The 23,661-nt window shown below is 40.2% G+C and overlaps 1 protein-coding gene across 1 annotated transcript in view; it reads left to right on the plus strand.

Annotated features, from left to right (window-relative positions):
• The window catches only part of thsd7ab (thrombospondin, type I, domain containing 7Ab), a 137,133-nt gene that overhangs the window by 82,397 nt on the left and 31,075 nt on the right, over window positions 1–23,661 (plus strand). Inside the window, exons 9-18 of the mRNA XM_067600170.1 lie at window positions 2,119–2,234; window positions 3,446–3,581; window positions 5,131–5,234; window positions 7,460–7,654; window positions 8,971–9,237; window positions 15,568–15,746; window positions 16,379–16,384; window positions 16,829–16,962; window positions 18,160–18,313; window positions 20,480–20,621. Of these exons, the coding sequence (XP_067456271.1) occupies window positions 2,119–2,234; window positions 3,446–3,581; window positions 5,131–5,234; window positions 7,460–7,654; window positions 8,971–9,237; window positions 15,568–15,746; window positions 16,379–16,384; window positions 16,829–16,962; window positions 18,160–18,313; window positions 20,480–20,621 (1,433 nt within the window). The remainder of the gene's footprint in view (window positions 1–2,118; window positions 2,235–3,445; window positions 3,582–5,130; window positions 5,235–7,459; window positions 7,655–8,970; window positions 9,238–15,567; window positions 15,747–16,378; window positions 16,385–16,828; window positions 16,963–18,159; window positions 18,314–20,479; window positions 20,622–23,661) is intronic.

Genomic DNA, 23,661 nt, shown 5'->3' on the forward strand with positions numbered 1-23,661 from the left:
TTGTGGAAATTGTAGAATTCGGTGAGCTAGTTCATGTATTATCGTTTTGGAACTCGCAGCAGAAGAGTTTGGCAATGAAGTGACTGATTTATTGCTGTGAATTCAAACAATAATTCTTACTTAAGTTTGAATTAATTTCTGATGAAACAAAATGAAAAGATATGTTTAATTTGTTTTGTTGAGACTTAAATAAGTTTGATTCATGAGCTGGCAGATTTGATATTGGCCTCCTGCTTGTTGGAACACTTATATAATGAATAATATTTTTCTCTCTGCTCTATATACGATTGTATTTAGATATTGCAGATTTCTGTGCGCTGTTTATTTTCGTCTCCACGCTGTATCCTATGCCAGGTTTCCCTTGATAAAGAGCTTCTTGATCTCTACAGACTCTAGAGATTACGGGGTAAAAATAGGTTTATATATAAATTGGTAAAATCCTGTTCTGCAGACTCAGGTTCACAGGTTGAATCTCAACAACCTTGCGTCCTGTTGAAGTGTCCTCCAGCTAGACGCTTGTTCATTCACTTTTACGGACGTGAGCATCAGCTCAATGCTGAACATGTAATGTATCCTCCCCCTGCTGCATCCGGCAGCTGTTTTTTTTCTGGAGACCATTCACTTGTATGAAGACACCAGAGGATTTGTTCCGCTTGAGAGGGATTTAGCTCTGTCTATTGGTAATAAAAATAAATCTCTCCTTGTGTCGCTGTTACATTATTACATTTTGCCTGTGAGGCTCCCTATCGTTTCCCTGATAACACCATGCTAACGAGTATGGAACGCCCAGAGGAGAACGCTCATTCTTAGCAACATTAAACCTGACCCAGATGATCGCAGTGTCAGCCATAGGATGAGGAAACAAAGCAGCAACATCCCTCTGCAAGATCGAGGACGCAGTGTTGCAGAAATCAGATTACAAGATGTCTTTCAGCAGGTCTGTCTCGACCTATTTATCTCGGTCCAGTAGTATGCACAAGGGACCTTACGTGCTTAAATGCCTGAAGATTAACCATAACCCTTGTTCGAAAAACCTCAGCTTGACCTAGCATTCTGTGCCATCAAAAGGATTATCACTCACTGATAGGAGAATCCGGTTAAAACAAGGGAGTTTCTATCCCGAGGCCGGCCTGCTGGCTTTCTCCTTGTGTTGCGGTTTCCTCAGCAGAGAGGAATCATGTAGAACGTCTTCATATTGATCTGCCAAACGTTTCCTGTCACGCCTACGTTGCTCTGTAGGGCCATCTCTACTGTAAATATCACTCAAGTACTGTCAGCCAGATAGCAGCATATTTATATCTATATTCATAAAATTGATGTTATTACAGAGGTTTTCATCAGTTTTTATTGCCCTAGATTGAGCCTAGAATAATTACATTCGGTATTCAAGCAATGCCCAGATGGATGCTGCGCCAAACCTTAATTGAGATATAAAATATGTTTATATTTCTATCAGTCACTACTTTAAATGTCAGTTGAGTCATCACTATAGATAGATGTATAAAGTCATTGGAGCCTGGGTAATGTTTTAATGTTTGGATTAAGTTCACTAACCAGAAGTCACACAAAATAATTTGTAACATAAAAAGGTGTATTTATTCTTGAGAACAAATACAAAAATCTAAAAGTTAGTCTGGCAAAAATGTTCACTCACTTCTGTTTAGTAGACAGACGGTTCCGATTTCAGTCTTAATTCTTAAAAGATGTGAGTGGTAAAGTGCCCATTAAACAAAACCAAAATTTAATTTGCGCATACAGGGCAACATTATGGGATTTCTTTTGGGGATTTATATCGTAATTTAAGATGTTGCAACCTTTAAAAAAACATCCTTGTGCAGCTTTAAACTGAGCAGAAATCCAAACCATCAGGTGTTATCTGATGGTCTAAGAGCCTGGGAGGTCCACCCAGTGATTTTTTTTTTTCCATGGGTAAGTTACAGTCATAATCGTGTTGTCATCCGTCTCCCAAAAAACCCACTGAGCAAAAATCTACCCCTGCAAATTCCTTTTTTTTGGCCTTTAAGATCTTGCTGTTCTGTTTTGGTGAATGTGTAAAGAGTTTCCAGCCATGTTACTCTACAGTCCCGCTGTGTGTGTGTGTGTGTTTTTGTTGCCCAGGTGTCCAGACGGTCCTCGCCCCAGCACAGTACGGCCATGTCAGCTGCCCTGCAAGAAAGACTGTATCGTGACCCCTTTCAGCGACTGGACTCCCTGCCCTGTAACTTGTGACGCAGGTACAGTGGGGGGAAAAAAAAAAGATTTGCCTGAAAGCTGAGGTGACCCAGCTGCCTGATACAGATCCCTGGAAAAGAGTCAGAATAAGTTTTTAAGTGCTTGGCATGGTTATTAAAGATTCAGTTTTTTATTTCCCTGTTTTTGAATTTACTGAACATGCTAAACATTGCAAATTTTAGTTTAGTTATAGCTCATTTTCAGTCAGGCTTTAGTGCTTTTAAATTAATTAATTTAGTAAATAGCATTCTTGGCAAGCATTTCTGACACTTATTTAGCATAACACTTTCAGACCACAATGATAAACTATAGTATGATAATAATCAATTAAACAGGCCATGCTTAATTCTCTATCCTAGTCTACACAGAAACAAATTTGATTTTATTGTGTGGAAAAACTGCAGATATGGGACCCTCTGCACAGTCTCAAGACACATTAACTGCCCAAACTGGTGCGCTCATGTCTCGTTACACATAATTAATTTGACAGATTGGCATGTAAGACAACCTTTGGGCCGACCTCTTTAAGTGCGCTTGGCAAGCCGACTCGCCCGTGGCTACAAGTGCCAGCGAGTGCGTCTCGTTGTTGTTGTTGTTTTCATGCTGCGATAGAAAAACATTGTTCAGATGAGGTCACCTTTGTCAGGAAGCCATCGCCCAAGCTGTTGAAAAAGTGGCGAACACATTAAATTGATTTACAACTGAAAATCATTATCGTCCATATTTTGATGACCTCTTCATGTGACGCTGTGGCATAAATCTCTTCGTTCTGATCACACGCAGCAATGGCTGCGCATTTTAATTTGATGATGTTGATATCCTCACCTTGTGCAGAGAATTATGTACTACCCACGTACAAAGGTTTAAAGCAAGGTTCAGGACTATACGGAGGCTCGTTTCATCTTAATGAACTACTCAAGGGCATCTCCACACATGTAAATACCCATAAATTTCATCCGAGTCAATTCCAAGGTCTAATGGGATTTTTCTACATCATTGTTGTTGGCTTTATATCCCCAGTCATCAGACACGCATGTTTTTTATGATAGCTGTCCAATTCGATTTGGCAATACTAGTCTCTAAGCTCATTCTTCAAGAACTACTAACAGGGCAGCCTAGCTTATCACTATGACATTTTTCTAATCACTTCCAAATGAAGGCATTTTTTAAAAAATTTTAATTCAATATTTTTGTCTGTGTTTTGTTTGTTCAGCTGGTAACGCTGTGAAGAAAAAGCAATCAAGGAAACGTCTTATCATCCAGCTGCCGTCCAACGGAGGACAGGACTGTCCAGAGGTGCTGGAGGAAGAGAAGGACTGTGAGGTCCCCAAAATCTGTCCAGGTTTCAGGTAAAAGCACTACCCATAATGCTGCTGTCAGAATGAGGCGTCACACAATTTTTTGGCTAATTTCATGTTTTTTACTTCTCATAGCATAAGGATGGCGTTATTTTATAGTTTTCTTATTGTCAACAAATCACATGAAAGCACCAAAACCAACAATGTGTTGCCAGTTTCTGAGTTTCCTATCAGTTCCTACTGAAGATGTAAACCTTTTAAAAGCGGGTCATGGACAAACACTTAATTTAAAAAAAAAAAAGCCAAATAATATCCTGCAACAGCTGGGGAGTTTAGCTCTCAGCAAACATTACTCGAAATGAAGAAGTCCCTCGGATGAGAGGCGAAACCTCTGCAAGTATCTACAACCAAGTCCAATTGCCCTCGATTCAACCCTCCTTGGACAACCATGACCTGGATGACTGAGAATCTTCACAGACATCAAACACGAGTAAATAGCGTGTTTGTTGGCAGATTTGGTGCACTAGAGAGTTTTTGTGGCAACAGTACGGAGTGTGTGGGATCGACTTAAAATAAACTACAGTGTTCAGGTTTTTTTGTGGTGAAACATGTCAGCCAGTGCAGCGATGTGGCTCATTGATGTGGTTTTGATCATTTTGGACAGCAATAGAGGACTATATCACAGAGGAATAAGCTACTGTATATCAGACTTTGGCTACACAGACAATACTTGTTAGTAGGATCAATACATCGTTGGTTTTGGTCTTTTTGTGGGATTTGTTGACAGTAAGAAAAATATTAGATATCACTAGACTTATCCTTTAAAGCTGTTTTGGCTGTGACTATCTATCTTTTTCAATACAGCATCATTTCTAACACATTATTTGCTTGTTCTGTAACCATGAAACCTTTCCTCTACACTTGCATACTCTCACAGTTTAATTGTCTCCTCACACCTCTCAAAGTATCTTCTGTATGTGTTTATTAATAGACGCACACTGCCTTGTTTAGTCTGCTTTGGACAGATTAATGAACAGTAAAAGCTGTAAAAGGTTATGGGGAAAACTAACTAATAAACTGAACTTACAAGAATATATAGAGTACTTTGGGTAGGACTGTATTAAAGAGCTGTTATAAAATGTTAAACAGTGATTTAATACACTTTGATCAAATCTATGATCAGAACTGACCAGTTTAAAGGTGAATAATGGACAAGAGGTTATTTTATAAGGAACTGTTTATCTTGTTTATCACCATAATGTAGTAGTTTTGTGTTTTATGTTCTCAATTTTGTCTGTGTAGCTACACCTTAAATAATTATTACAATAATCATGATGAAGGGCATGAAGATGCAGCTCTCAAACAAAAAAAAAGATGAACAGTGATATTATTTAAATGACCTTGACGTCAGAATCAGATGTTTTTTCACTTGCTGATGACAATAAATATATGTGAGTTTGTCCTGGTGGATTTGTTAATAGAGTATGCACTGTACTGTATTACTTACTGACTGTCTTACAAGCTAAAGTGCAAGATGTTGGTGTAATAGCAAACACTGTGGGTGTATTGATATGGCTGCATTTGTCCTGATTTATTCCAGGTGGAAAACCCACAAATGGAGGAAGTGCCAGCTGGTCCCGTGGTTTCTCAGACAGGACAGTGCCAGTGCTCAGGAGACCTGTGGACCAGGACTTCAGACAAGAGGTATAGAAACCAATCTCTTCATCTCCCATTTCCGTCTGCATCTTCACTGAACCGTTCCTAATCACCGTAAATTAAATTTTTGCTCATTGCGGTGCATCTGGAACCCAGCCACGAGGCAGCAGATGGATGTGCCAAGGTTTAGAGAAAAGGCCAACTTACTTAGAGCACACATCAAATCCTCCTGCTTACGTAACGCAAACTAAGGCTGACACTCCTAAAAACATCAACAACAGCCTTTTTTTTTTTTTTTCTCCTGTTTTTTCTATTTATTTTTATTTTTATAATCCTCAGTGAAATTGAGAAGGAAGTGTGTTCACAACTCAACATGCGCCTCTTGAGACTCGTTTGACAGTTTGGATTGTTTCACTGCTGGTTTTTTTTTTTTTTTTCTCCCCACCTCCGGCTCTTGTCATGCAATTTTAATCGAATGTCTCTTGTTGAAATTTGGGAGAAAAATGCTGCACCTTGCCTATAGCACACAACAACCCAACCGCCTGTTCATATGGGCTTCACGCATAAGTGGCAAGTAGTTTGAAGGAGTTGTGGCTTTCCCTTTTAAAAGCATATTTCCTCTTGCTTTTTTTCATAAAGGATGGATGTAGTCCTGGGAGGCTTTCATAAAAATCCAATTTCAGAGGGTCACGCAGAATGATCAATTTCATTATGTTCCAGCTCCTATAGAGAGCCATTATTAGTGCTTATATTTCTGTTTCTTCTTCGATAGCTTAATGGACAGAAGAATCAGCTTATTCATAAAAAAAAAACACTTTAAAGGTCCTCTTTAGACTCACCGTTTTTTGCAGTGTTTCAGTGATCTGATACCACATGACACCTGATGTCCAGGCCCTCCTGCGATTGCTTTCACACCCCTGACACCTCTAAATGGCAGAAATCATTTTGTCATTGACTGAAACCAAATAAGACACACTGTCTTTTCTGGTCTGTGTTTTCTGACAGTGTATTATGATGTTTACTTGGACAGAGTCTTTCTTTGAGAGAGAGAGAAAAAATACTATAGCGGCACTATTAAACACATAAAACAACTCAGAGCATGTGCTATTCTTTCTCTCTATATTTCTTCCACACACACACACACACACACTTTCACAAGATAAAGCCTGACCTCACACACCACCAGACGAGCTCTTTCCAAACCAATTGCGAGTGCCCGTGTGGGTTCAGCAAAAAAACGTGCATAGAGATTGATTTCTCAATGACAGTACAGCCCTGGAGAGCGTCTGAATCACAAGAAAATGAAAAATTGCAGCAACAGTAATACCCTTTATTGAAAGTACAAAGACTGTGGATGATGCAAGCCAGGACGAATTGACTTGTGGGCTTCAAACCAATCGAGGTAGAGATGCGTTTGTGTCCGCTCTGCTCGTAATTGTTATTTAGCCCCCCACGAGATCTAATCTGAATCTGATCTATTTCATTAACTTTTTAGTTGCCCTTTAACTGTCTATGTGATTTTATGTAGCTAATTAAAGGAGTGCTCCAACAATTTTACATATCAAAGTCATCTCACTAGTTAGAGGGAGGGCTATTCAGCCTGTGGGAACAGTTGTATAATGTGTTTTGTGGCTCTGGAGGAACTTATCAAATCCAAAAACATTACTCCTCACTTGATTTATGGAGCTATAACACAAGGTAAAAATACTTTAATATTTGAAATGTGTGCAAAATTATCAAAACTATCAAGACTAAAAGAACCTACAGGTATATACAGAATGGCCCTTATTATTAAGTACATTATGTGCTGTTATTGGGCCCGTTATAGATGCAATAACATGTAAACGGTATTGTAATTTTGTAGTTCCTCGCTGTAGACCTAATTTTACCTACTTTATATACAGTTTGTTTCATTTGTAAATATGATGCATTGTTATTGCAAGTATGTATCTTATTTTATAAGCTGACTGTATGTGAATATGTATGAATCTGCAACATCCTTAGTAACTCTACCTGAGAAACAGCTGTAGTGGAGTAAAGAGCTCCACATCATCCCCCGAAATAAAGTAGCATGAAATGGAAATACACAAGAAATGAATCTCTGTACTGTAGCTCTCTCACATTTTGTTATATTACCATATTATATTGTCTTACACTTTTCAATACCTACTATGACTGCTCATCTGTCTGCAGGAACAATGAAACATTCAACTATATAATGGCCTCCTATTCTAATGGAGCCTTTTTGACCCGACCTCCTCTAATTCTTCCAGCTGTGTCCTGTCGCCAGCTGGATGGGACGCAAGCCGACATCAGCGAGTGTCTGAAATTCGCCAAGACCATGCCTGCCATCACTCAGCGCTGTCAGCTCCCCTGCCAGGATGACTGCCAGCTGACCAACTGGTCCAAGTTCTCGTCCTGCACAGCTGACTGTTCGGGGGTCCGAACTAGAAAGAGGGCATTGATAGGTGAGAACAGAGTGGCACAACATAAATAACGGGGCGGTTGTTTTGAACACTTTTCAGACAAGCTTATTTGTACTGTAGTTTAAGTGTTTGTGAGGTACCAGGCAATTTAGGGGGTAATGTCGGTAGGCAATGATCCAAGAGACGAGCAGTACAGTGAAACACAAGGTCATAAATCTATTCAGATGGTACTTGCCAGCTAAATGCTCCAGTGGGATTAAAGCAACAAATCCAAAATAACTCCTCAGCCTTTTATGTGCCTACAGAGTTGCCCTGTGCAACACAGTCATAAAAGCAAAATGACATGACCGATCCGATGCATTAATGCACCTCTACAAGAGGTTACTGGGGGGGGTGAACTTTAAACTGCGAGAAAGAGGATTTGAATGACTTTTATTTTCCTCTTATGTAAAAGTTGAATATCTTTCGAGCCGTTCACCTCAGTGTAAAAAAAAACAGAGAGGTCATGTAGTGCATATAGACACTTTTTGAGGAGGTGGTTTAATAGTTTTAAGCTTTAAATCAGAAGGGAGATGGTGTGGATTTTGTAGTTTTATCCAGAATCTTATATTTGGTAAAAGTTATCAGTAAAATGTTAGATGTTACCCAATTTATAATAGTAAAAAAAGATAAATTTAGGTTTAGGTTTTTTGTTGCTGACTCTATAGATCACTAGGAAACAGGTAGCATATACTTCTGCTGCCTGTTGGTAACTATGACCTTTATAGACAGATTATAGCATGCTGCATTGCTCAGATGTAATTATCAACAACCACTCATGGACCTAATGCAGGATATACTTTGCAAACCTTAGCTGGAATGCAAAAAAAAAAAGCAGTCATACCAGTTTGATGGCACCCACAGGTAGAGATGCTGCGGGAAGTTAGAAAGACAGTAATCAAAGCCGTATTATATGGTTTTTTCATATGAAAACAACTCCTAATGAAAGGCTGCCACAAGAAAAAGAAGTTTCTTTGCACAGTGATCTATGATTAACGATGCTTGACATGTCTGAAGATAAAAAATGTCAAGCTGTTTCAGTAAAAGAGCACTCTGCTTGAAACAATTTTGCCGCCGTAATCTATCATCAAGAGTTGTTCTGCCCCCCCCCCCCCCCTCAGTGCATGTAGGATGCTGCGTCATCTGGCCTTTTTGTAGTGAGTACGCTATTCCAAATAAGGTCTTGTAAATTGCCTCAGTACATCATGATGAGACTCACAGCCTTTCCAGCCTAACAGAGACAGATATCCACCAACACCAGCAGACAGTCACCTCTCCCAAGGCGATTCTGCTCATCTCTCTGCCTCTCCACTCCTCAGGGAGGAGCAAGAAGAAAGACAAGTGCAAGAACACACAAATGTACCCTCTGAGTGAGACCCAGTACTGCCCCTGTGACAAGTATAACGCCCAGCCGGTGGGGAACTGGTCAGACTGCATCCTGCCTGAGGGAGGCAGAGCGGAGAGCATACTAGGGATGAAAGTCCAGGGAGACATCAAGGAGTGCGGAGAGGGCTACCGCTACCAGGCCATGGTGTGTTACGACCAGGACAACAGGCTGGTGGAGACTTCGCGCTGCAACAGTCATGGTGAGTACGTGCAGACGTTAAATCATAGAGTTTGTTAACAGGTTTGTTCACCCAAATTACCTCAGTTACCTCTAGTCTAGCTGCACATATAGTTTTGGTTTAATTTGTCCAGGTTTTGACATATCTGTCTCCAGTATAATGGAGGTGAATAGATTTTTAAATTGATTTATGTTTATGATGCTCACAGCATTGAAAAATGATACACAGACACTCTTTCTGGACAGAGATGTTTCTGTTGAATTGACCTTGGCACATTCGACTAAAGCTATCTGTTTGGCTAGGTCAGTGTGAAAATATGTTTTATTCATAATGTGGGTGAACTGACTTTTTAATTTTGGCCTTTGACCCCTGACGATGGAAACAGCTCCAACAGAAATCTGCATTAAAGCACAGAAATACGATTCTTGAGGTGTTGTACATTATGCAGGAAAACCTATTTTTTTTCCTTTTCCTGCCATGACTTCTTGGTTTCAGGTGAGAAATATACAGTAGCACGTCGGAAAACTGCAGATGCAAGAATAACTTTTGTTCTGTTAAATATTCATCTGAGGCGAAGGATTTTTGTTTGTGCACATATGAAAGCCCCTCCCATGGAGGCTAGCGACTCATTTTGAATACTGAATTTCACATAAGGATGCCTTTTTCTGGCACACTCCTGTCAGAATCATTTGTCTCCTCGTTGTAAGGTCTTATCTTAGATCCAAAATACTTCAAGCAAAGAATCCGGGCTCAGAAACTCGTTGTGAAATTGCTGTGAAATAGAATGCGGGAGATGTTCAAATGAATACATCAGTGTTGTGCATATATAAACATGGTTTTAGTCTCCTTGTGTGAGTCAGAGATTCAGATATGCGTCAGTTAATCTGAGTGTGGGTGTGACAAGAGCACATCGTAAGGACGGCGTTGTGTGCGCGTGTGTGTGTTTGTGTGTTTTTGTCAGCTTGTCTGCATTTTTACACCTATGTGAATGTGAGTGTATGTGTTTGTGCATCCAGGCATTCATCTACAAGCATCATTGAGCAAAGAAAAAAAAAAAAGAGAAATGTTCCTTGAGGTGCACACAAAAAACACATTCATGAGGCTTGGCGTTAGTACATGTGAATCTCACAGATATCATTAAATCTCTCTTTTATCCCCCTCATTCAGTGGCTCTTCCGCTGTTCTCTCTGCAACTCCCTCCTTCATTTTCTGCGCTATTCTCTCCATCTCAGCCATCATCACTTTTAATCTCGATAGAGGAGGAGACATGGCCCTTTCACCGCTCTGCAGCTGACACAATGCCCTCGGCTACGATGGCGATCAGGAAAACTGTGTCACTGTTATCTCTGTATTCCACAGACATCAACGGGAAAAAAAAGGGGATTATCATTAAAAGTGCCCGTTGATCCAAGCTTTGTGCTATTGCTCTCTTTTCAGATTGCCTCGTTTCTCTATGAGAGGGAGTGAATGTTATAAAGGGAAGATATTGCTGAATCTTTTTCAGCAGTTGTTCCCAATAAAAGTCTTTTATTTTTATATTTGAGGTTTGCACAGTTGCAGGAAGTAACAATTTAGTTATTGAGAAATACAGAGAATTATATATTTAAAAAGTTTGCATAAATGTGTACATATTTTTCGAACCATATGAATGATGACTGACTGCAGGGAGACTGATGTCATAATCAGCAGCACAAGAAGCGGATAGCATCCAAATGACAAATTGCTGATTGTATTAGTTCCCAGCAATAACTGCTGTCAGCCACAAAGAGATCTAATTAGTGTGTTTGTCATGTTCACTGTACTCAAAGCCAAGTCCAGACTGAGACAGAGGAAGTCAGGACTCAAGAACAAGCCACAGACTTTGCAAGTGGAGGTCAAAACAATGATTTAGAATAGTAAAATTGTATTGATCTTCCATCATACTGAGGGCCGATACTGATGCAGTTTTAACCCTGTGATGGTTTTTCAATCCGATCTCACAAAAAAAATTCTACAAACATATCAAATGTAGAACATGGAGTACCAGTATGTATCAAGTGTGTCCAAACTTTTGACTGGTACTGTATGTATTAATATTTAAGCTATTAGCATTATTGTAGCTATTCAAACAAGTGTATGTACCATTTAAATGGCTGCTAAACCATTAATTTTATGCTAATAGTGATGGTGCAGTCATGAAAAATGATATAAGTACCCTGCAATGTCCTATATATTTAACACAACTCATATTCTTATATTTATGACTATAAGTGATCCATGATGCTTTGACCTTTATCATAACTGAATGTAACGGAAAGGTTCAGGGAGCCTCGGCCTGTTCTCAGCAGGATGTGAGAATCTGTTCACTGCAGGAAGCCACAAAGGGTAAAGCTTAAGGGCGAGCATCTTGCTGAGGACCTGTGAACTTGAGCGGTGCTGCAGTGAGCAGATTTGCTGGCGCACGATGACCCATATTTGTAATAACAATAGAAACACACTGAGGGGCTGTGTGTATAATTGAGTTTATGCTGTTTAGAGTGTTACAGCACATGTGCTGTTTAGGTTTTAGGACTGAGGTTTGTGTTTGATGAGGGTAGTTAAGTACATCAAAGGCATATGGTGACTCTTTTTCCTTCCTCTGTGCTACAACCTGAGGATAGTTCGTCCTCAGTTATTTTGAGAGAGCCCAGGGATTAGACTGCCCCCATTGCCTTGGAGATGATTGTAGTGCAGGAGTGTACCAAGTTAAAAATCAGGTAGGAATGTTGGATGGTTCCTGAAGCCAAATGGTGGACATAAAGATTCCTGTGCCAACCACCCGTCGAGGGGATAAAATTTGGGTATAGAAACCAACAACATAGTGACTCAGCCACCCTTTATTCCTTCATGGTGTTCTGCGTTTGCACCCACGAGCCCCGCATGCCAGTAGAATTTTTTTTCTTTTAATTGGGAAAGTCCCATTATAAGCTACTGTGTGGGTACAAACAGCAATCCACCAGCACAGAACCTAATGTACATGTTCATACTGTATATTAAAAATAGACAAAATCTTTTCCTCTAAGAAATATGAGTGCAGTGATCAGTTTATTCATCGACTTGTCCTACGAGAAGCATGTCTAATAGACTGATTTTACAGAAGCGGTTTGCTCTCTGTGTCATTACAGCACTAAACACATGAATGTTTTACTGAAAAAACTTCAGGTTAGATATGATGATAGTGAGAAACTCACAGTAGTGTCATAAACTATATTGTCTCATGTTGGGGCCCCAGCAGGTCTTAAATCAGCCGTGTCTAAACAACGTCTATAAAACTGAAAAATCTGGAATATGATTGAGTTTAGAGAGTTTTTAGGAGGAATACCAGCGATTTCAAGCATGTGTGGAGCATCAGGGGGTTTTATCAAATGGATCACTGCTCAGGTAATCAATTTGCGCTTTTTATATTTGCTACATTATGTTTTTGTCTTCTATTTCTGTATTAATTGATCCCTTACAGGCCAGGGATGCCAGTGGGTTCCTGTATGTGCAAAGAGAAAATGGCAACAGAGCATTTTTCACTCAAACATTATGTTGTTACCATGTTATGAATAATGGTAAAGGACAAATTACGCTAATGTGCCATCTGTTGAACAAATGACTTTATGCTCGATTACTTAATATAAAGATTGCATGCTGTTGTTATAAACAAAGTATTGACAGATTTTGGCTGTTGCTGAAAAGCATGTCTTCTTCTAGAGGCATTTCAGTGCGTATCCCAATCATCCGATCATCGGGGAATCAAGAGCTGATCGGGCAGTGAAACTGTTAACATTTCAGGTGAAATTTGGCAGTCAGCAGTTAGGAAAGCTGACAACTGCTTTAGGAACCACAACAAGAGATTTAGCCAGGTTGCAAGTTCACTTCTAAAGACAATGGGAGTGATCTCCTACTTGGATTCACCCCAAAAGTCTCCCCCGAGAGCCTGGCAAGACACCTAACAAGTTTATATCAGTTGAACTACGAGTGAACTGCTAGCTGAGGACTGCAGCATTTGCGCTGTGAGTGAACTTTAAGTGACAGCGTCAGTGATTTAGATTGACTGGACTTGACAGTAGGGCCTACAGTGGGAGGTCAAGGGGGATGAAGCTTATTTCAGAGGTCATGCTGAACTCAGCAAGGTGTTGAGGTAAAGATGGTGATCTGGACTCAGAGGCAACGGAGTGTAAGGAGGTCAGCCAGAAGTGTGTGTATGTGTGTGTGTGTATGGATATGATCATTATAGTGTACATTTAGTTGCTGCTAACATACTGCCAGGACTCCTTACTGGATTAAGCAGACTTTTTATTATTTTTTCTTTGTCATATTTGCTTAAAGACATCTTAGTGTTCAGTTTTGGAGCAGCAGATTGGGCAGAAAGATCTTGTTTAAGCTCCATGTTTAAGCCCCAAATATCCATCTTATTAAAGTGTCTTTGAGCAGTGGTTTGTAGTTAAGTTGAAAGTGTGACTGAGAGTGTTAACTATAAGATATAATAACTGTATAACTGTAATTGATATGTCTCTCTGTGACAAACCCCCACTATCTGAAGCAACGCTGCATTTACACCAACGTTTACACTGCATCGAAAAAGCCTCCATGTTGATTTCAATTATGCCGCAGTAGGGGCCTCTGTCAAAACAATCAGGTGGCGCCACTTTTGCCTCAACGTTTAAATTAAATACCAGTGCACATTCTCCGCCTAATTACACTGTTTACTGTACCTTGCACTGAACGAGACAGAAGTTATTGTCGCTGTGATAACTTTACAGAGTTGTAAAATCCTGTCTCATAGTTTTATGATCTGCTGTGTTTTGGTGCCTTAAAACACGTAGTACCTGTTGCCACATTTCCCACACCTACACAACCCAGTGTATGTTTGTTTCCAGCCTGAACTGTGGTAGTCTAAAGGTTAGAAGAGGCTTTGACACTGGGATGTCACTTGTTCATATCAGTTGTTGGACCAACAATGCACTGGATGAGTAACGCTCTCTTATCCAGTGATCCTCCAGCAGTGGATGGCTGTTGTTGTGTGAAGCATAATGGTACTACAGGAGAACATACAGTATGTGCTTATTAGCAAGATATTTCCCAGGTTAAAAAAGTGAGAAAAATACTCTCATATATGTACATTGACAAATCTGATTTATAAGGATTGACTACGCTGTATGAAACTTGTCTAAAATCGTGGGAAGTGTGTTTTCAGCAAATCTGTCAGTCTGTGTAGTGACACATGTCTCTCACTAAACAGCAAAGCAGTCTGAAAGAGCCCACATCAGAAAGAGGAAGTACTTATGCACCCAGTGAGACAGTCCACTTTCCCGGCTCATTCACCTCATTGATTTTCTTAATCAAAGGCTAAATTGATTTACAGGCCAGTGCTGTAACATAAGCCTAAAATATTAATACTGTAGGTTCTGTTTTCTAAACAGAGACTCTGAGCAAGCGAGAAGAAAATTTTATGCAGAAAACAGAAGGTTCAGAAGAATAATCTCTTTCAACATATTTGACTGAACTTTGGCCTGTGTGTACTGGCAAAAACAAGGGAAATCTCAGCCCCGAGATGGGGAAAGATTCAAAAAAACAAGAGTAACAAGCAGAGTGAGATGCTTATAACCAGCCCTGTTGACTTGACATGACCCTGTGAGTTGAGGGAAATAGATTGAAATAATGAAGCTTGCTGCCAGACGTAACAACTGCTTTTGGGTAGATTCTTAGACCTTTATATAACAAACCATAAAATTGGACTTTTGAATGTGAACTCTGTCTTCATTCCACCAGGCTGAAAGTCAATAGGTGTATTTAGATTAGTTTGTGAAGTATCGGTGAATAGTTTGTAGAGCTCTTACGGCTGGGCATTTTCCCCATCAACCATTTAAAGAGTTCTTGAACTTTAATGTTCTTTTGTAAGATCGAAAAGAAAAAACTATGCTCTGGGAATCAGGACAAATGTAGTTTTATACTGGATAAAGAAAACAAGATTCTTTTAAAGGATTCATGAACTGACCAAGGCCATTTTTTTCGTCCAAAGCAGTCATTCTCAACCTAGAGGCTAAAATCCTCCTGGTGGGATGCAGAGAGAACAGATTTTTTTTTGTTTTTGGCTTTTTTCTTTTTCAGAGTTAATTTCCTATGAGTTTTCTAGTGAATGCTTTTCCTTCTGACATAATTAATAACCGACTACATTACACTGAGTAACAATTCACAAAAACAGCCTGAAAAGTAGCAAATCATAATTTTGTCTTGTATACAGATAATCATTTCTTTCATTTTTTTCAAGGTCACAAGCCAAAAACCAGACCATAAGGATTAGTTTGATACCTACAAAACACCTCTTTTCTTCTGTCCTCCTTGCAGGTTATATTGAGGAGGCGTGCATCATCCCCTGTCCTTCAGACTGTAAACTCAGCGAATGGTCTAACTGGTCACGTTGTAGCAAGTCCTGCGGCAGCGGAGTCAAAGTTCGCTCCAAATGGCTCCGAGAGAAACCTTACAACGGTGGCCGGCCTTGTCCCAAACTGGACCACATCAACCAGGTACTGAAGCTTTCTGTGAGCTGAGTGTGAGCTAAAAGCTGAAGCTGTGTTTTTTTGGCTCACCATTGCTTCTTGAATATTTATGAGCTGTGCTGCAATGTATTTATACTTATTACAATTGTGATACACATTATACGTCTCCAACACTGGAGAGAAAGAAATTAATTATTAATGAATAATAAGCTTGAGCGCGGAGCTTTCCTTTACCTTCCCCTCATTATTGCTGCACTCATTTTTTTGCTGAGCAGCGACAGTGCAAAAAGCAACGGGTGCTATAAATGGATCCCATCTACCTTATTAATGCCCCACGGTGTGCCTGTTGATTCCTTAAGGTTTCCATGGTTTGCAAAAATGAAATGCTTTCCAGGCCTGTGAGTATCAACAAATGCAGATTAAGGTTGTGCTGATCTATGCCTGGCAGTGTGTGTGTGTGTGTGTGTGGGTGGGTGTGTGTGTGTGTATCAGCTAAGTTCACACAGGTATTTATGCTAGAGGCTTTTCTGATTATGTCCTCTCAAACGTTGCATTAATCATAGATTCTGCACTATATGAACAGTTGGCATGTGCTCATTAATCCATCTGTCTCCTTTTAATCCACCCCAATGCTCACTGGATATGACTCACTGCTACAGGCCCAGGTAAGAGCCGCTTTCCTCAGCTATTTGTATTATAGTCACAGATGTTAAGTGTCACCAATGTCAGTGGGTCATTGACAGATAGATGTATATATTCACAGTATTCTTGCCGTAAGTAAACAAGGCACTATGGCAGATTGAGAGTTTTATTTATACAGACATTTCTCAGAAGCAGAGCTGCTCTGAATGCAGAAAAAAATCTGACTGGCTGAGCTAAACCTCCAAGAGCTGAGCCAAAAACTTATAAGACAAAAAATACTGATTGTAGAGGCCACTTTTTTCCGTGACCATGACGATCATGATCATTAGCGTTGGCCTTGCCCATTGATGACGCTCTTGCAATAAGAAAATGAATCTGCTCCTGTTTCACTCTTTGACTCGCCACTGTGTCTATTTTATGATATCATGAGCATGTTAAGCAACATAATAAGGTTATTCTGTCCTCAGGTCTATGAGGTGGTGCCGTGTCAGAGCGACTGTAATCAGTATGTGTGGGTTGCTGAGCCGTGGAGTGTGTGGAAGGTCAGCAACGTCGACTTAAAAGAGAACTGCGGTGAAGGCGTACAGACCAGAAAAGTCAGGTATTTAACAGCCTGTCTCTCTCTCCTTCTATCTGTATCTATGTTTATATACATTAGTATTTTAAAAATGATCAGGTATGGTGTCTATAAGTGCTAGAAGTAAAAACACCACACTTAGCTTGTCAAATTGCTGCTTTTCTGTTTTAATATTACTGTAGACTGAATATGAGTTTTGACTCTTGATCGGTGAAAACAAGCAATATGATGATATGACTTTTCTTTGCAGCATTTGCAGGCTGTCACATGCAACTTTATATTCACATGGATGTGACTACATTATTACATGTTTTTCAGGGAAAACATGCAGAACACTCATCATAGACATGATGCTGTGTTGGCTGTGCTAACAAGTCAACAACTGATACCCTGCCAAATTTTTGAATTTATGTTCTGCACATGCAAATCATTACACTATATAAGACTCATAAGACTGTAATTAGGTTTGTGGTGCATAAAGAGCCAAACATCCTAGTTCTGTAAAAACAGTGGAGTAAAGCACACACACACACACACAAATTATAACACACAGCAATATAGCTGCTAGACATGATATCATCCCCTGTACCCTTTGCAATGATCAAGTCCAGCACCTCTTCACAATAGTTGGTGGATGTACAGTGAGTAAATACTCTATTGACCTAAGCTAAATCTCCAAAAGAACATTAAGAGCTGGTGAAATTGTGAGTTAAAATAGTGGCGGCGATCCTCCCTCCTCTTTATCTTGTCTATTGCTGTCTAAAGCTGTAATTTAGAAGGAGAGGATTCTAAAAATATGGCCGAGGCAGTTGAGGAAAGCCTGGATTCAGTTTAAAATCATATATTTTTGCACTTAATCTATTCATGTATTGTATTTATGTGTTTTAAATGTGTTTACGTGGTTAAAAGATAAATTGATAATCTAAAAAAGTAAAAAGAAAGGTGCAACTTCCAGCTTGTCCACATTCAGCCTCCAAAACCAGTGGAGTTCATGTTGTTGTGACCAAATACAACAATATTTTTCTCATAAAATCGACCCCCTTACCCCGAGGGACACACCCCACTGCTTGAGAAACATATACAGTAGGTCGTAGAGTGCTCCATGAAACTGCCAGCATGTCCTTTTAAAACAAAATGTTAGACTCCAGCGTTTCCTGGAGCACATCAGCAGCGTTGGTAAAATGCGGTCAAATTCAGTGTGTTTCTTGACCGTTTCCACAGGTGCATGCTCAACACCATAGACGGCCCATCAGAGTCTGTGGAGGACTACCTATGTGACCCGGAGGAGATGCCCCTGGGAGCCAGAGAGAGCCGGCTGCCTTGCCCCGAGGATTGCGTCCTCAACGACTGGGGCACCTGGAGCCGCTGCAGCCTGGTGAGAGCTGAACCCAGATCAGAAAGCAGCAGCTCAGCTGTCTGCCACAGAGAAGATATGGGAATGTCAAACTTCTGTGAAGCCCGTTGAGATTTATCTTGATATCTCTTTCTTGTCAGAAATATTTTCTCTGAGGCTCAAGGAATTCAGAATGTATCAGCACTGTATTATTGCGAGCAGCGTGTGAATCTTTGTCAACAGGTTATTTTCCGTCCACCAAGGAGGAATATAAGAGATATACGAACTGGGAAACAGGAGGAAAAATGGCTTATATATCACCTATATTACACTGCCCTCCCTGTGCATTCAGCAGGGAAGGAGGATGATTTATGATAAAGACACAGAACTCCTGAGCAGCTTTCCAAATTTACATTTAGTGACACACACACCCCTGCATACATCAGCAGTGATGGAGTGGCAAACATAAAGCTGGCTAAAAATATTACCCCTAGTTTGTGATCATCATTTGGCAGACAACCACAAACAGTGAGAATCATTTGTTATACCTTCAGAATAATGTTGATTTATGGTGCAATGTTACCAGCTACAATGTATGACTTTGAATTTAGTTAATAAATGTTAATTTCAGCCTTAACGTTAATGTTAAAATAAGAAGGACATGAAAGTTAATCTACCTCTACATCACGACCTGAGAGACCTTTTCCAACTTTCTTTTAAATAGGAAGACTTTTGTAAAGAGACATCAGTTTCATCCCAGCAGCAAAGCACACACCTGCAGGCTACAGCACGTACACAACCTTCTGTCTCCCTTTTGTAAAAACATGTAAGATGTCAGAACATCCTGTTCAGCTTCTCCGCCCCTGACACCTCTGATTCGTGGTAAAAAGCCATTTTAACTGCTCTGGTTTCACCTGCTGTTCTCACAGCAGCACCCAGGCCATTGTTAATCACACCCCATTCTCTCCCAAAGTGCTTGACACACCGACTTCCTGCAATTCCGATCTCGACATGGAGTCTGCAGTGGCACCAGCGGGGCCTCTCACATGTTTTATTCATCGTGCCAGCAATGGAGTTATTCAAAAGGCTGTCATTTTCTCCCCCAACTCTCTTCCCTGCAAGCAATGACCATGTAGAATCTGGTGGTTTACCATTCCAGTAATATTCATTTTAACTGTCATGTCATTTCCTGCTGGAAAAAATCAAATTCCACATTCTGGGAATGCCAAGAGACAGAAGCAGGAAAGGATCTTTTTTTTTTTTTCTTTATATAATGATAAGACATCCCTCTAGGGACCGGGCATATGCAGACACTTGGAAAGTATGTTGACATAAGAAATCCCTGAGGAATTGTGGCCCAATAAATTGGAAATAACCCAGAAGCAGACAAATTCACATAGCTATCAACTTTCAACCTTGTCTCCTTGAAATTACATTTATATACTTCTAAATTGCAATAGCAAATACATTTTGAAGGAAACGTAATGCTACACAGATAACATAATGCTTAATGTATCTGGGAAGAGTTGAGTAAATTGTTCAGTGACAAAGAATTTTGTTAGCCGAAATATCTGATCTGACAAGTAGACGCTACAGTATTATTCAGCTTTTATTTGTTATGTTTAGTCACTGCCAGCACTTAGTCAAGGTTAGGAAAAGATCATGGTCTTGATATAATACAGAAAAACAGAAAAAGCGGTGAATTGAAGCACAAGACACTAAACCGTTACCACACACAGAACTCAGGATGCAAACCTCGGTCTCCGTGTCAGTGTCTTGCATTTTGTATGCTCGCCATCCATCCTGACCTCCTCCCTCCGACTGTAGGTGTATAAATGTAGAAAGTCAAAAAACAAAGAAACAGCTCACACACTGCAGGGCTCCAATATCCACTAGACTTTAAAATTTATTGCGCCGGCATTCTCGTATTCTGTATAAATGTAGCATTTCATTCAAAAAAAAATGTTGCCTGTGAACATAATCCATCACAGCACAATCGTAGAAAACAATTAAGTAGTATATGGACTAGGACGGGGGTTGCAACTTCAATGTTCAATAGAAAAGGACATTAGTGTGGCAGGAGCTCCCTGTGAACAAATGGCTGAGTTCTAGATCAGGGATATGTCTGTGTTCAGTTCTGATCACTTCCTGCAATAAATAAAAAGCTTTTGTAGGGCTCCAGTTTTTAATGAGAAGTCTCTGTTTCAGCCCTGTACCAGAACCAACAATCGACTGAGGATGGCGTACACCCTTCGCTCACCCAGCGTTGGAAGAGAGTGTCCAGACACAACCGACAAAGAGCCCTGCAGCCTGAACCTCAACTGTTTCAACTACTTCTACAACATCACAGGTAAAGGAAAGATCAAACAAACTCAAATAATGAACTGTCCTCATAAAGTTGCAGTGCACAGGAGCAATTTACAGCGGCAGCGCTTCGACTGATTCCCTTCGCTCCGTTAGAATTGTGAAAAGAGTTTGTTTATGGCAGATGTGTCTTCCCAAAATGACAGTGCTGTCTGTGTTTTGGATGGAGCGGGTTTTTTTGGCCGCTGTTATGGGTGTGTCAGTCCTAGCGTCTCTCAACTTAAACCAAATCACCAGTATGAAAACAGCTCTCGAAATGGAAACTTTAAAACTCTCTGTGGACATGAGTGCAAACACAGTTTCCATTTCAGAACGGGCTTCTCATCTGTTCTGACAGCGAGAGAAGAAATTGATAACTGACCCATCCATTTTTTTTATTTTCAAGAGCCTTATCGCTTTCATGTCTTCGGGTAAGGTTGTCACAAAACCTTGCAGGTTTTATAAACCTTGTGTAGTATAATGATGAAGGAAAGTTAATGGAGCTGTTTTGAGTCTTGTTCACAGCTGCTCTTTGCAAAGCTCCTCTCTGATCTTAGGAAATGTTTTGTTTGTTGGTTGTTTTTAAATTTAGTTTTACTTTTCACAGGAAGGTTAAACGGGCACACATTAGGTTTTTCTGCAAATTCCTGCAGTTACAACCATTAAACCGTCGAAGTTGCCAAGTACAAGTAGAACGTTTGACTATTGGCCTCTGTGGGTTGAGCGCCCTGCTCAGTAGCACCTCTGTGGTTACTGCTGAAAACAGGAAAAACATTGTTGATTTACTTTAAACAGAAAGATTTGATCTGGCATCCTTCCCAAACTCCCCTTTCTAATCTGCAGGATATCACACACCTCCATATCACATGCTACAGAGGCCACTCTTTCACATTTCATTCTGGAAACAATTCTAATAGATGCTATTTGAATTGTTCCTATATTTCATTAGGATTTCTTCTGCTGCTTTAAATGCCTCTGCCCCACATTCTCGACCAGCCTCCTTCTTTTCCCTCTCTTCCCTTTGTATTGTTACTCTGGGAGACATAACATACAATCTCTACTGCTGGGTTCACAGTTGCATACAGGCATCCCAGGGTATATGTACATAATACACGAGCAGAGATTATTATTGGGTAAAGTGTTCTTATTTTCATTGTTGATGCTGAGACCGTCCAAGCTGCACCTTCTGTCACAGTTTCTCTCCTTTTCTCTCTCTGTCTCTCTCTCTCTGTCTCTCTCTCTCTCTCTCTCTCTGTCTCTCTCTGTCGCTCTTTCTTCTTGCAATCTCCCTATTTCAGTCCCCAGAGTGCCACAAAGCTCCTCAGCAGAAGGAGACACAATTCCCTGAGTTGAGCTTGCAAACGAGCTCACTGCAGCTAAAAACAGCCACTCATCTTTGTCAGAGGATGGCACACTTTATGAGTGATACCTCAGCCTCCCTGTTGCTGCAGAGTGTTTTTTAACAACAGCACACACACTGTGTTTTAAATCTTGAATAAAATGTTGTCTTTTCGCCTCACAAACTAATTTTTTGGGGGGGGCCAAGGTTCAAGACTCTTACGACTTTGGATTTTTATGGTGAGGTTTATTGGTGACAAACTTGTACTGTTGTTGATCACCCGGCCACACAACTCGTTTATGATGCTGGCATGAAAGGATACTGATGGAAACCAGATTTATTGGATTTAAGTGAGTGGTTATAAACCCCGAATGACCTCTTTGCCGACACAGTAATCATCTATTATCGACAATGATCTTCGCCAGCTAGAGGCTATTTAGTCTGACTCCAAATACACAATAAAAAAAACACACACACCAATTACTTCAAGGCGTTGCAGTGCCACTTGAAGTTGTAGCAGAAGGGAAAGATGGCAGAGGGAGAAGAAGAAGTGTGTCATGCAACAAAGGTAATGAGCTGAAGTCAAAGTAACATTATGGCAAGTACAAGGCATGCTCACCATTCTGCTGAGTCATCTGGAAGCCCATAATGGTTCATTTGTATGCATGGCATGTCCATCCTAAAAGATCTATCAGATACAGTGCAGTAAAGGCAGAGAATTTTAGTTTATGTCAGCCACATAGCTAGAAATTAATTTGATAGCATTGCACTGTGTCGACACTCCATAAAATCTACAGATTTTAATTGATATTTTATATCAGAACCCCAGTTCATGTGTTCCCTGGAGCATGATGCGTATCAGTAGGCATACAGATCCCTACCAACCTCAGCCATCATATAAAACCTTCAGCTAAACAACTTTCAAAGTAACATGAGGCAACATGGTGCATTTCTGTGCGTTCACCCTTAAAAAGCGAAGACACACCATGGTTTGGCTCGCAGTGTCTGGGATTTATTCATTCTGAAGTGTAAAGACTTTGTGACAGCTGAAGCATTTCAACACTTTTGAAGAACGTCTCCTTGTGTTTTTCCCGCCACATCATCCTGCTTTGACTGAACGTACATCGAACTACAGAAGCAGAACGCTACTGAAAAGCTGTTTTCTTGTGACTTGAATACATCCTCTTCTCCCTCTCCCTCTTGCTTCTGTCTAAGTCATGTCTCTCCCTCTCACCTGCCTCCCAACTCTGTCTGCACCCAGGGTGGTAAAATCAACATCAGCAACCTGCCGAATCCTGGCAAATATTTGCTAAATGTGGTTAAGTTGTGTGCTTTACAATCTTTACAAAGGTCATATTTCACTGTAAAATGCAGTTCACTGGAGGAGGTGTGACAGGTGAATTCTGGGATTTACAAGTCACATGACAGCTAGTAGATTTACAACCATATTTGTAGATCATCTTGTGCATATATGAAAACTGACTTATGTCACCTCACCTTTATTTATTTACCTGCACATCTCTATGAAGCATGAAAATTATGACTCAATTTAACTCATAACTCATTTATTACACTTATTTTCTTGTGGTATTTAAACATTCAGACCTGGCTTTCAATTTGTTTATTAGGACTTGCCTGCAAGGAGTTGAGATATGTCTCAAATATTATTTTTTCCTACTTGGACTTGCCCCAAAAGATGAAATAAAGC

The sequence above is a fragment of the Thunnus thynnus genome, chromosome 10 (assembly GCF_963924715.1).
Source record: "Thunnus thynnus chromosome 10, fThuThy2.1, whole genome shotgun sequence".
NCBI lineage: Eukaryota > Metazoa > Chordata > Actinopteri > Scombriformes > Scombridae > Thunnus > Thunnus thynnus.